The sequence below is a fragment of the Nicotiana sylvestris genome, chromosome 8, assembly GCF_000393655.2.
Source record: "Nicotiana sylvestris chromosome 8, ASM39365v2, whole genome shotgun sequence".
In the NCBI taxonomy this organism is placed as follows: Eukaryota; Viridiplantae; Streptophyta; class Magnoliopsida; order Solanales; family Solanaceae; genus Nicotiana; species Nicotiana sylvestris.
In genome coordinates this window covers 33,954,505-33,967,522 of record NC_091064.1, presented here as the reverse complement: position 1 = coordinate 33,967,522, position 13,018 = coordinate 33,954,505, and the positions used below count along the sequence as shown (strand labels likewise).

At 36.5% G+C, this 13,018-nt stretch overlaps 2 protein-coding genes across 3 annotated transcripts; both read right to left on the bottom strand.

Annotated features, from left to right (window-relative positions):
- Positions 1-3,838: 3,838 nt before the first annotated feature.
- LOC104236781 (eukaryotic translation initiation factor 1A-like) lies at positions 3,839-4,934 on the bottom strand. The gene is made up of 2 exons (XM_009790789.2): positions 4,614-4,934; positions 3,839-4,150 (listed from the first exon to the last, which is right to left on the bottom strand). The coding sequence occupies exons 1-2, from the start codon at positions 4,866-4,868 to the stop codon at positions 3,971-3,973; spliced, it is 435 nt and encodes a 144-aa protein (XP_009789091.1). The 5' UTR covers positions 4,869-4,934; the 3' UTR covers positions 3,839-3,970.
- A 681-nt stretch (positions 4,935-5,615) lies between these two features.
- On the bottom strand, positions 5,616-11,362 carry LOC104236780 (BTB/POZ domain-containing protein POB1-like). Of its 2 annotated transcripts, none has more exons than XM_009790787.2 (6): positions 10,914-11,362; positions 9,658-9,801; positions 8,185-8,306; positions 8,030-8,093; positions 7,427-7,706; positions 5,616-6,896 (listed from the first exon to the last, which is right to left on the bottom strand). In XM_009790787.2, exons 1-6 carry the CDS (start codon positions 11,167-11,169, stop codon positions 6,083-6,085), a joined length of 1,680 nt encoding a protein of 559 aa, XP_009789089.1. In that variant the 5' UTR covers positions 11,170-11,362; the 3' UTR covers positions 5,616-6,082. The 2 variants fall into 2 exon arrangements, with proteins under 2 accessions (XP_009789089.1, XP_009789090.1); XM_009790788.2 differs by having other exon boundaries at positions 9,658-9,780.
- Positions 11,363-13,018: the final 1,656 nt, after the last annotated feature.

Sequence of the window (13,018 nt, the reverse complement as noted above, 5' to 3'; positions counted from 1 at the left end):
CTCAAAAATCGCCTGAGCTTGAGCTTGAAATGTCCAAAATGATAAAAATCACGAAATCCTCAAATTTAATACTCTGCCCCCAGCTCTTTCGCGTCTGCGACTCATTTAGTCGCATCTGCGATCTCGAAGGTGCGAGAAATCTCCCACTTCTGCGGTTTGCCAAAGACACCACTACCTCCTCTTCTGCGATCACACATGTGCAGGTGTGAGTCCGCACTTATGGAACTCCTATGTATCTGCGCTCCACAGTCCCCTAATCAAATTCAGCTTCTGCGCTCCATTCTCCGCATTTATGGCCACGTAGGTGCGTAAACACCCTCGCACCTGTGACCACTGCATGCACCTCTCCAGGATGCATCTGCGCTTCCCTAATCACACCTACGATCAAAACTCCGCAGGTGCGATTGCACCAGACCTGGTGATCTTCAATAGTGTTTCAAATTCCAAACTTGATGCGTTAACCACTCGAACTCCACCCGAGGCCCCCGGGACCTCAACCAAATATACCAATAAGTCCTAAATCGTTATACGAACTTAGTCGAGCCTTCAAATCACATCAAATAATGCTAAAACCACGAATCGTGCATCGGTTCAAGCCTAATGAACTTTTGAACTTCTAACTTCTACATTCGATGCCGAAACCTATCAAATCAAGTCCGATTGACCTAAAATTTTGCACACAAGTCACAAATGATACAACGGACCCACTCTAACTCCCAAAACCCCAATCCGAGCCTGATAACCACAAAGTCAACTCTCGGTCAAACTTTTAAATTTTCAACTTTCATCATTTCAAGCCTAATTCAACTACGGACCTCCAAATCAATATCCGGACAAATTCCTAAGTCCATACTCACACAACAGAACTAATAGAATCATCAAAACTCCGTTCGGGAGTCGTATACACACGAGTCAATATCCGATCAACTTTTTCAACTTAAGCTTCTAACGTGGAGAATAAGTGTCTCAACTCATTTCGAAACTTCCCCAGAACCGAACCAACTACCCCCGAAAAGTCACATAGAAACTATTAAGAATAAAATGAGTAGTAAATAGGGACACGGGGCTACAACTCCCAAAATGACCAGCCGGGTCATTATAGGTTCTCTAGTATTAGTTAGAAGCAAAATAGTAGAGAGAGATAGAGAGAGAGAGAGAGAGAGAGTTAACCTATCTGGAGCATTTGTGACCCTCTTAGTTCTCCTTAATGTAGGTTCAAGAGTAACTGATCCCCAATTTGATTCAACTCCTGACTCCAGATTTGGTTCTGCATCAGATTATATCTCTGGTCATGTTAAATTTTAGAATAAGTTGTAATCTCTCTAGCCACTTCATTTTCTGAGATTTCTTCTAATTCAACTGTTTTAGATGTATGTTTGCTGGTGCTGGTTGGTTCTACTTCAAGCTTGTCCTTGTACATCACATTTTCATTAAATGTGAAATTCTTGTGTCTTGGGATCTTTCTATTCTGATCATCCCAAAATCGATAATAAAAATTATCATCACCATAGCCAATAAAGAAACATTTCTTGGCTTTAGGATCAAGCTTATCTCTATCATTAGAGTTTACATGCACATAAGCAATACAATCAAAAAAAATCAGATGTGAGAGAGTTACCTTCTTTCCTGTCCAAACCTCCTTAGGAATTTCAAAATTTAGTTGTACAGAGGGTCCCTTGTGTATGAGGTAAGCTGCCTTGTTAACAGCCACGGCCCAAAAGTACTCAGACAATGCAGAATGTATTCTCATACTTCTGGCTCGTTCATTCAAGGTTCTGTTCATCCTCTCAGCAACGCCATTTTGTTCCGGTGTTCCAGGAACTGTCTTGACCAGTCTGATCCCAATCTCAAAGCAGATTGCTTTAAACTCTTGACTATCATACTCTCCTCCATTGTCAGACTTCAGACATTTTAACTTTAGACTTGTCTGATTTTTAACTTCAGTTTTCCATCTTTTAAAGATAACAAACACATCAGATTTATTTTTTAGAAAATAAACCCATACCTATCTTGTAGAATCATTAATGAAGGTGACATAATAATGTGAGCCTCACAGAGAAGTTAGGAGCTAGTCACGATATATCTGTATGCACTAGTTTCAGCTTCTCTTTCTTTGGCGTCCATCCCGCCTTTGAGAAACTAATTCTCTTTTGTTTTCCGTAAATGCAATCTTCGTACAAACCTAATTCAACATGCTTTACGTTTGGAAACTTTTCTTTGGATACCAACAACTTCATTCCCTTTCCACTCATATGCCCGAGCCTCCGGTGCCGCAGTGTTGTGTCACGACCATGATCAACTGTTGCTATAGTATCTCTCTGTATTGCGGTTGCATACAGTGTTCCCTTCTTGAAGCCACGTGCCACAACCAAATTTCCTTTGGTTATCTTCCACGATCCATTATCGAATGTTGTTGTATATCTTTCACTATCAATATGACCCACATATCAGATTTTTCTTGAGGCATGTCGGATATTTTACAATTTCCATAGCATGCCTTGTGAAGTCTTTATATGAACTTCACCTTTCCCGACAATATCCAGAGGTTCTTCGTCTACTAGATAAACCTTTTCGAATTTCCAGCAATATAATTATGCAATAATTCTTTGCATGCAGTAGAGTGAAAGGATGCTCCTGAGTCTAGAATCCAAGATTCGACTAGACTATTTGCACAACAAATTAGTGCATCACTGACTTGTTCAGCAATTGCATTTGCTGAATTAACATCCTTGTATTAATCGTTCTTCTTCTTCTTTGGCTCTCTACAGTGACTACTGTAGTGATCCTTTTTATCTCAATTTCAATAAGTAATGTCTTTGCCATTTTTTGGATTGCCCTCTTCTCCTTGACTTTGATCTGCCACAACCATGACTTTGTTCTCTTTAGTTGCTTCTCCCCCTGCTTTCGTTATTAGAAACAGATCCGGTTCACTTGATTCTTTTCGGCTAATATCTTCGCTTAGAACCAAGTCTCTAATATCATCCAATTTGAGTTGGCACTTCTCGATGAACTGTTAACTGCAGTTACTGTTGCATACCAACTCTCCGGTAGAGATGATAATAGAATCAACGCCCTGACTTCACCGTCGAATGTTATATTAGCAGAATTCAACTAAGTTAATATTACATTAAAATTATTGATATGTTCCGTAACAGATCCACCTTTTGTCATCTTTAAGTTGAATAATCGACGCATCAAATAGACTTTATTTGAAGTAGATGGCTTCTCGTACATATTTGATAACGCCTTCGTCAGGTCTGCAGTGGTCTTCTTGTTAATTATGTTAAACGCCACATTTCGTGTTAGCATCAAATGAATCACACCAAGAGTTTGTCAATCTAATAGATCTCAATTCGCTTTGGCCATATTCTCTGATGTTATCCCTGTCAGAGGTATGTGTAATTTTTTCTAGTACAAATAATCATCTATTTGCTTTTTCTAGAATCTAAAATTTCTTCCATTGAACTTGTCAATCTTAACATTCCCTTCTTCCGATGGCATTTTTCACAAAAATAAATTATGTGAATAGTGCCTGTGAATAGTAACAATGAATACTACTCCGTGTAAGAAAAAAATATCACAACCACATAAGGTAGACAACAATCACTATTTGGTGAATAATACTATCACTATTAAAGAATAGTAGTGAATAGTGTTAATAATGATGATCGATAGTGTCGCACTATTCTTGTGAATAGTACCTGCACTAATACCGTACTTTTCTACCAGAATTACACTGCATGTGGTCAGACATCAATTGTTGGGAAGTATGTCAGGCTAATAGAACGGAAAAATATTTAAAAAAGAAAAGCAATAAATTGCACAAGACAAGAGGAGATTTACGTGGTTCCGCAATTTTTATAATGTATTACTTCAAAAAACACATAATAAGCTGTGAATCTATACTGAAATTAAACTCCTACATAAATATTAGTAAGTCAAAAACACGATCACTTTAAGTTCACAAATTTTAGATTCTGTCAATATCATCCTCAAACTCAACACAATTATCAGCAATGCCGTTTTCCTCATCATCAAATCCACCACCAAGGCCCTCATTGAGCCTAATGTTGTCAGGCAACTCTTTGTACGCCTTCAACAGCCTCGCCTCATCTGGCATGTACTTCAGAATCACGTCTGCTTTATCATCCTGGCAATTACCAAAGAGCATTAAAACCATAAAAGAACTACTAGGACTATGCTAGTAAGTAATTTTGTCAAATTATACGGATGGCTATTTATTTATACTATGTAATAATGCTTTTACACCATTATTATAATTTAACATGTTATAACATGTTACGTCTATTTACTAAAGATTGCCATCCAATACTATCAAATAGAGTTATCTGAAATTACCTTTGAAATAATTTAATTTTGTAAATATTTTTTACACCGTGCACATAAATTACGAATCTAAACATCGGAAAAAGACCAAGGTTCTCACAAAAGTTAGAAATCAGATTCTAAGAAGAAAAAGATGCCAGTCGAACAGAAAGTGATGCTTCCGTCAGTGGCGACGGATAAGTAACGCGTAAAAACCTGGCCTTGAGATGAACATGAAAAACAAGAAAAGAAAAAAAGAGAGGAAAAACCAATGGTGTATTAATTACCTGATAATCACGAAGACCAACGAGGATGATATCATCAACAGCAATCCAAACTTTTTTATGCATCTTACCACGTATGTGACATAGACGTTTTGTTCCATCAATACACTGCGCTTCACATCTGCCATTACCTAACATACGTTGTACTTGTGCATATTCTTGCCCATCTTCTTTGAATATTAGTTCTCTTTTATCGTCGTCTGCTTCGTTCTTCCCTCTCTTCCTGTTCTTTCCTCCTTTTCCCTTGTTCTTCGGCATTCTTTCTCTCTCTGTTATAAGCTTATGTTTTGCTGCTTATAATTTGCGTTTCTCCTAATTATATACTTAAGTATTTTTGTTTTCCAGATCGAACTAGGAAAACTAACGTCACATGTGTTCTACCTAATATAGGAATTAACCAAAAATAATCCTAATCTATATTGTATAGGAATCGGATTGTTAGTTTTGTTTATTTATGTTTCATAAGTTTTGTTGTCTCTAATTAAAGTGGATTTTGTTGTAAAATAATACTATGAATTATGAATGTTCGTACAATATGAAATTACTTGAAGAGCAAGCTAATTACATGGACACTAGTTTAGTTAGTTTGGAGTAATCTAGTTACTTTGGGACCTAGGTAATTTTTTCCTGTAAGTAAAAAGATTTGGTAAATAAATTCTTTTTACGTACCAAAAGAAAAAAAGGGGACTTTCTCAGCTATTTACTTGGGGGCCAAGGTAACTTTACAAAGTGTAACTTGGGGACCAAGGTGTTTTTACGCCTATGAATAGGAGAATTTCTCACCCATTTTGTACGACAGAGAAATTATAATGATATGGAATATACATAAATACCAGGTTGTTTAAGCCATCAAATCTCATGTACCATTGTGCAGGTTGCCGAATGAAAAAAAAAATGATAGTCTAATTTCAACTCATAGTGTGGAAATTGCTATAATTTAAGCAAAGATTAAAAAAAATGATAGCCTAATTCTTGTTTTAGATATGCTTATGAACAAATTCAAGCTTGGCAAGCACAACATTTACCATACCACACAACTCAGTTCATTCACTGCCTTTGCCTCGTGCATACTGCTACAAAGGAATAACATTAGTCAGTAGAAGGATATTGCTACAACGCTGATAACTCTGGTAGCTACACATAAATTATACATTTTCTACTGGGCCATAAGAAAGTTAAATAACCTATTCACAATGTTCAAAAGAACCTCCGAACTTCCATTGCATTTGAACAGGTTAGAACAACCAACATCTCTCACTCCTGAAATTTCCATTTACATCCTTTCTCATGTTTTGAGAGCACAAGGATGAACTATGGTCAAAAGGATTAAAAAAAGGTTTCAATACCTATGACAGTTAGTAATGACACCTAAATCTTTCTTCTTTGCTTGTTCAAAACCAAGAAAGATTCGTACTTCGGCTCAGCTAATAAGCAAAACAACAGCATTAATTCATGTCGTGGAGATAAGAAAATCAGTGCCTGATAGTAAGTTCAGCCCTGAGATGGAGTACGCCGTTAATAAAATAGAGACTGTCCTCAGCCATGAAAGAAGTCCATGGTATGGCAAATAAGTTGCGGTAGCCAACTGCCTTACCCCCAGTAAAAGTGTAGTTCCCTTTGTATTTGCTGACATACTCCTCTGCTGGTTTTGTCCTTGCAGCAAATTCATAATCAACTGCAAATGAAACTGAACCCTTTTCCTGCATTCCAAGAAAGAGACCAAAACAATGGAAAGAGCTTTGCTGATCCATGTTGCAATGTGCGGATAGAAAAAACCCTTGCCCACCCAAATGAAAAGCTTGAGAATATACTCTCCCAGATGGAAACAGATTAGCACATTCGTCCCGCTTAAGATCCAAGTAGACTATACATTGGTGCCGTGGAAGTTCAAACTCAACCACCTTAACAGGCCGATACTTATATGCACGTTCGACAAAACGACGACTAGACGAAGCTGATTCTTCAGCAGCTTGAGTTCGCTGACGGTGAGGGGCCTCAGCTTTAAAAAAGAGGGCCTCAAGCACAAGCTTGGATGAAAACTCATGTTCGAAGTCATTACATGTGAGAACCTTCCGAAGCTTTCGGCAGCTCATGAAAGGAAAACGGATGCAATGCCCAAGTCTTGAACTAAGAATGTCTCGCCGTTCGTCTATCTGGGGATAATGAGCCCTTGTCCACTTCAAGACAAAGTCATATACGGCATCTTCTGATGCCACCTGGAGGTCATCACTGGACAAAATTGCCTCAATACCAGCAAGAGGTAACTTCATGACCTCTTCTTGAAACCTGAGCAAAGATGCATGAGATCATTAACGAGCATAGGCAAGTACCACATGCTTTAATAAGAACATTTACAAATGTAATCCATATCTACCATTCACCCAAGAGCAACATGTTAAAAATTTCATGTCATATTGCTTTTACAAATTAAAATGAATTACATCACTTTCCTTAAGTAACGGTTTATGCATTGAAACCATTATGTACGTTAATTTATTGCCAACCTTCTGATGTTAAATTTAAATGAAAATTTTATGCACACGTATAAATATATGGTGGTCTTGTTATATTCTTCTGTATAATTGCTTACATCAAATTCTTATGTTACAATTGATAGTTTAAAATTTTTACAAAGTTGCCAATATGTTACCCAGATGTCTGGAATTTTTCCAGTTTTGCTAATCAGAACTTATTATTGAAACCAAACTTTGAACTATGCTGAAATTGGTCGGAAAAATTCTGGTAGCAGAAATATTCCTTGGATAACAAACTTCAAAACAAAAGAAAAAGGAAAAGAGTACATAAACAGAACTAACTTGGTTATATCTTTGTATCTTGCAGCTAGGAATTGTTTTGCTGTATCGGTCAATGGCTGAACTGCTTCAGCCATCAGGACACTAGAAGGAAGCTCCAAATACAGCAACGCTGACTCCGGAGTCATAGGCAAATTGCGTAATAGCCGGCTGCAATACCGCATGCAAGAAGCAACCTCAAATTTGTCAGCAGCCATGAGTACATCCAGCAAAGCAGGAGCTGTACTTGTAGTTAATGTATTGCTATACATGAAATTCAGGAGCTCCATCAATGCAGCTTCCTCTGCTCCATGAGAATTAATGTAGAAAAATCACTTTACGCGAGAAGGATACTGACTTTCAAGCCACTTCACAGATGAAGTAGCAACATTTGATTCACAATTTTCAAAACCATATGTGCAGTGAATAAATATTACTATTCTTTTTATAACCAGTAGATAAATATTATAAAACACTTAAAATATGACAGAACAAGCATTTCAATTTCCTACAATTTGTAAATTCCTCATATCCATGATGAACGGGAAACTGCATTCATGAGAAACCTTGTCCGCATCAAACTTTACTAAAGTTATTGATCATTAAGTCAAACAACAGCACACATACCTGAAGCATTAATCCGCAGAGTTACTTGTCTTTGCTCAGACTCTTTCATCCCATTTGAAAAGAGCTGCACAAGTTATATAATAAAGCAGGTTCAAACTTCAAATACAAATTCAAGACAGTGCATAAGCAGCTTACACATGAAACCGAATGTTTACCTTGTAGAAAAATGGACTCTTTGCTGCTAAAATGGGGGAGCTAATGTGTAATGTTTTAACTTTTATAACTCTTGGAGAATCACAGTTCCAAGTTGAATCGTCACTGTTAGCAGCTTCATCTCCTGCACCGAAAACATAACATGGTTTATCTATTTTTTCCAGCTTGTGCCACACCACCCTTTTTCATGACTTCATTGGAGGCAGAGGACGATAAAACTGCACTCTGTAACCACAAGGTGCTCATATGAAGACCATTAATGAAATTTTCTTTAGGTTTGCTCATCTGTCTTTCCCGTTCATGCTGGCACACAGGGAAACCCCATCATATAATTAAGGCTCAAAAGTGACAAAAGAAATCTGAGCACAAAATTTAATGCATTGCGCTCCTGGGTTTTCTCAAAAAGGCATTTACAACTTAATCTTGGAATACAAATTATAACAAAAACCAGCCAGTGTATACTAAACTCTGCATCCAATCAAACAAGTTACTTATTAAATAAAAAATAATACATCACTTGAGCAAATTGGTAGCTAAACAAACTCAATCTATCTTAATCTAATATAAGAATTTATCTTGTCAGAAACAAACTGACAACTAGAAACAAGAGTTCTTTTCATTCATTGTTGTGGTACCTGGACCAGCTTGCTTATAGCCTTGTACCTCAACCAATCCATCGTGTGCTACCTCCCACTAGTATACCAGGTAACTCCAACCACCAAAGCTTAGAAAGATGAGAAGGAATCCCCCAACTTTTTTGCCTCTACTGGGAAATAGTCTCCCGTGATCCATTTCAACTTAGTTGATAACTCGAAGCAAGATTTCTTGTCCAGGTTACAGAATTTTCCCTGCTTTGATCTCCGAAACTAGGTCCGGCCCTTTCCCGGACCCCGCACATAGTGGGAGCTTAGTGCACCGGGCTGCCCGATCTCCGAAACTACTTTCATGAGATACTTAATCCACTATGTGAGGATAACTGACAGAAGTCAATATGCAGCACAAATACATGCCCAGAATAGTTCTAACATACAAGTCTAACAACTGAACTTTTTACTTCTGAGCAAATCTGATTTCCCTAGGCAGGCCAGGAAGAACAGTTCCAAAATCTCTCGCATAAATTCCCTCTAAATGGGAGTTGCCTTAGCATAATAAAGACGATATTACACGATGGAAACAAATGACCCTTTAAAACCTACCACCTTAAGAGACAAACTGATCCATGAAAAAATGGGACAGGACACCTATTTTGGGGTAATATTTATTCAGAGACTAGCCATCACCAAGCCTTTTATATCTCATGGAATTGCAACCATGTTTCATATTGTGTATCCTTTCTATTTTTACAAATTCATCAGAGTAGCATTTCAAGTCATACTGAATTCAGGAAACTAAAAAAGAATTTAAGAACCACAAAAGTTCTCAAGGAAAATAGGACCCAAGGAAGAGAAATCTACAAAGTGATTTTATTATAATACCTGAGTTTGGCTCTTCAATCATTGCAACAACTGATTCGTCTTGATTTTCATTATCAGCATCTTCACTATCAATTTGGTTACAGCTTATTATCTGCTCTTCAGGGCATGCTGTGATATCCAAAGCTGCAAACGAGTGGCACATGTCTGGTTATCATCAGAAAAACCCATACCAACATAAGAAAGAGTAAAAGTCTAACCACTATGCATAAGATTTATAACAAGGGAAGAAAGTGTAGTGTATATTGTTCATCCCTTGCTTCCCTACGCCCAACCTCCCCTAAAATGAAACGGTTACAGAAGGAAACTCTTAGAAGGCGAAGTCTCATTGTAAAAATATGCAGCAAGTGATATCTTTAAGTCCGTCATGGTTTCAAACAAGAAATGGAGAATCTGTGAAAACTTCATTCCAGCAACTATGACACTTTGACTAATTATAAAAAACACAGATTACAAAAAGGTAAGATAAGACATTTGAAACATGTAGAAGTCTATGCAATATGGTATTCAAATCATTTAATCAAAATCTCCTTAAAATGTTAAAAATATAACATGGTGTTGATTAATGTCATAAGGAAAAGCAGAGCAAATAATTGCCAAAAATAAACATTTCTCAAATAGAGGAGCGGTCCATGCCAGCTTGCACACAACTTGACCAATTTGGACAACCCCAAACAGCCAACGAGTACTCATGCCAAGATAAACCTTCTAACCAATGAGGGAGCAGCTGAGCTCACATTGAGTGTTGTTACAGGGATTCAAGCCCCGGATCACACTCAGGCACAATCAAAACACGTTAAACAAGCAAAACCTTTTTCTTTTTTTCTTTTCTTTTTTTTAATAATATCCTACCGAGTACTGCTGCCTGTCCCACATTTTTCTCTCTCCTTTTTTTTAAATAATGTTATAGTTTAAGCCAGCTTGTGTGCACCTCACTATTCCACCGGATACCTGCCACCCCTTGAGCAGGACAAGTACAGAGTAACTATGCCCACCAACGCTTAGGCTGATGAAAGAAATGACCTAGTTGCCTCATTTTTCTCGTTTTCTTCCTCACATCTTCCCCCTTTTTTTTCAGGTGAAACCATAATCTAGGGAAAATACTATAACATCCCAAAATTGCAGACAAACAAATCGAAGAAAATAAAAACAACAATACGACAACGGTTTCCTCAGATAGTGGTTTGGGATTACAGCTATTAACAAAACAAACCCTTAAAAGGGGCCAATTACAGCTATAATGAGAAATAAAAGCTAACCATTTTCCTTTTTGAAATCTTCACGGCGGCGCTTGCGATTACGCGCCCAATCAGCAAGGCTGTGGCAGCCGTGAGAATCAGAGTCGCCGTCGCCGTCGAGCGAGTCGCCGATGATCTCGATCCGGAGGACACGGTCGGAGAAGTTGCTATCGTTGAAGGCAAAAGCGAAATCGGGTTCCCGGGTACTGGTTGGGGAGAATTCGGGGTCCATTACAGCCGTTCTCGGGTCGAATAGGTCCAAATTCTGGTCCTTCATAATATTCTTTATGGAAAAACCCTAGCTGGTTTGTTGCGAGGATTTGATATTGGGAATCAGTTATGGCGTGAGATTAATAAATTGGAGATAAGATATTTATTTGGATTCGAGTCGTTGCAGAATTATTAAACTAGTGAGAGAAAAAAGAAGAGAGAGAAAGAGCGATAGAGGAGAGGACAAATTTGAGTATAGGTAATTGGTGGGTTCATAGACTTTCATACTTCATACTCCCTCTATTTCAGTTTCAAATAAATTGTTTGATCTAATTCCAAAAAGAATGATTCCTTCTAAATTTGATAACAATTTAGTTTAAACTTATTATTATGTTATTAATGAGAAGCTTTTATAATCATACAAATAATCTGATTCCTTTTTTGACTTGTTTAGGATCACAAATTTCAAAAATCTTCATTTTCAGATTCATATAAATTGAAATTAAGGGAATAGTATTCACATGCACCTAAATTATTCATTCATATGTGATGTAAATTCAAATTAATTGAGTTAATCGGTATTGAAATCAATATAATGAGTGATTGACAGAAATAGCCTTATAAGGAACTGATCTTTAAGTGATTATCCTCCGTACATATTTTTTTGTTGAAATAGTAGCGTTTATGTTATATTTATTTTATTATATTATAATAATTTACAAATTCTATCTGATTGACATGATTTTCTATTTTTCAAATTGTTCGCCAAACTTTACCAGATTGGCGTACTTTGTGTTATCTGCAATCAACATATCTGTTAAATTATTCACCAAAGTTTATCCGATTGGTATAATTTTCAAGTTTTGCTCCACAAAATATTCTTCAAATTTGAATTCCAATTTCAATCAAATTACTCCAAATCTATTTCAAATAATCTTAAATTTAAAACAAAGCCTCCAAATATCAACACAAAACGACCCCCAATCACCAATTTAGTCAAATAATATCAAAATTAACAAGATCCATTTTGTCTTCTTCAATAGTTTCTAAGGACTAATAATGGAGTTTGAATATTTTTAAAGTAAATTACTACATTAGGATTCAAACTAAAAATTTAAGCATAGATAATTAACAGTCAAATAATTCTAACAATAATTAATTATTAACTTGGAATTGTCAAGCCTAAACAAGAATTTTAAGCTTCCAAAATTGAAAACTTATGGTATTCTTGGTGAAGCCTAAACAAGAATTTTAAGCTTCCAAAATTGAAAACTTATGATGTTCTTGGTGAAGAAGAGATGGAGAAGAATGAGCTAGAAGGGCAAAGAGGTAGAGTCCATTTATTAAATACCACTAATTACGAGGACATTCAGCTAGAGCCAGTCTCATTAAAGGACATGTCACGCAATTTGCGAAAATATAACAACAATTGAACTTCAATCTCAAATAAGTTAAAGTTTTATAAATCCTTAATTAGTATGGTACTTCATATAACTTACGCGGGCATAATGTAACAAATTTTAGTGGGTATCGAAATGATTATAAATAAAAAATACACAGTGTTATTTTTACCACTTCGTGAGCTATACGATCTTTACCACAAAACTAATTTTAGTCTAAAAACCTTGAAAAACATGAACAAATAAATAAAAAATGGAAGTGTGAGATCCTTATTTTCAAGTGAATGGACTTGGCTATGTTAAACCTTTTTTGATTTTTTCCTATAATTTTTTTAAAATAGGTTATGTGTGTTAAGCAAGTGCAAAAGTTAAGGTTGTTTAGAAATAGTAAGTTAATTGCTTATAAACTTACACCACGGTTGTTCAGAGCCACTCTTTTGTTCTGGGAAATTCCGAACTATGTGACATTTGAAAAAAAATATCTTCTATCTACAAGTTAGAACTACTCCATTTGTC

Bases quoted from the DNA above. Each gene is read 5' to 3' on its own strand.
- LOC104236781 (XM_009790789.2), bottom strand. From the start codon at position 4,868: ATGCCGAAGAACAAGGGAAAAGGAGGAAAGAACAGGAAGAGAGGGAAG. The intron at 4,151-4,613 runs GTAATTAATACA...GGTAATTGCCAG, and splicing joins TTGGTCTTCGTGATTATCAG to GATGATAAAGCAGACGTGAT.
- LOC104236780 (XM_009790787.2), bottom strand. From the start codon at position 11,169: ATGAAGGACCAGAATTTGGACCTATTCGACCCGAGAACGGCTGTAATG. The intron at 8,307-9,657 runs GTATTATAATAA...TTTTCGGTGCAG, and splicing joins GATTGAAGAGCCAAACTCAG to GAGATGAAGCTGCTAACAGT. The intron at 7,707-8,029 runs GTATGTGTGCTG...CTCATGGAGCAG, and splicing joins TCTGCGGATTAATGCTTCAG to AGGAAGCTGCATTGATGGAG.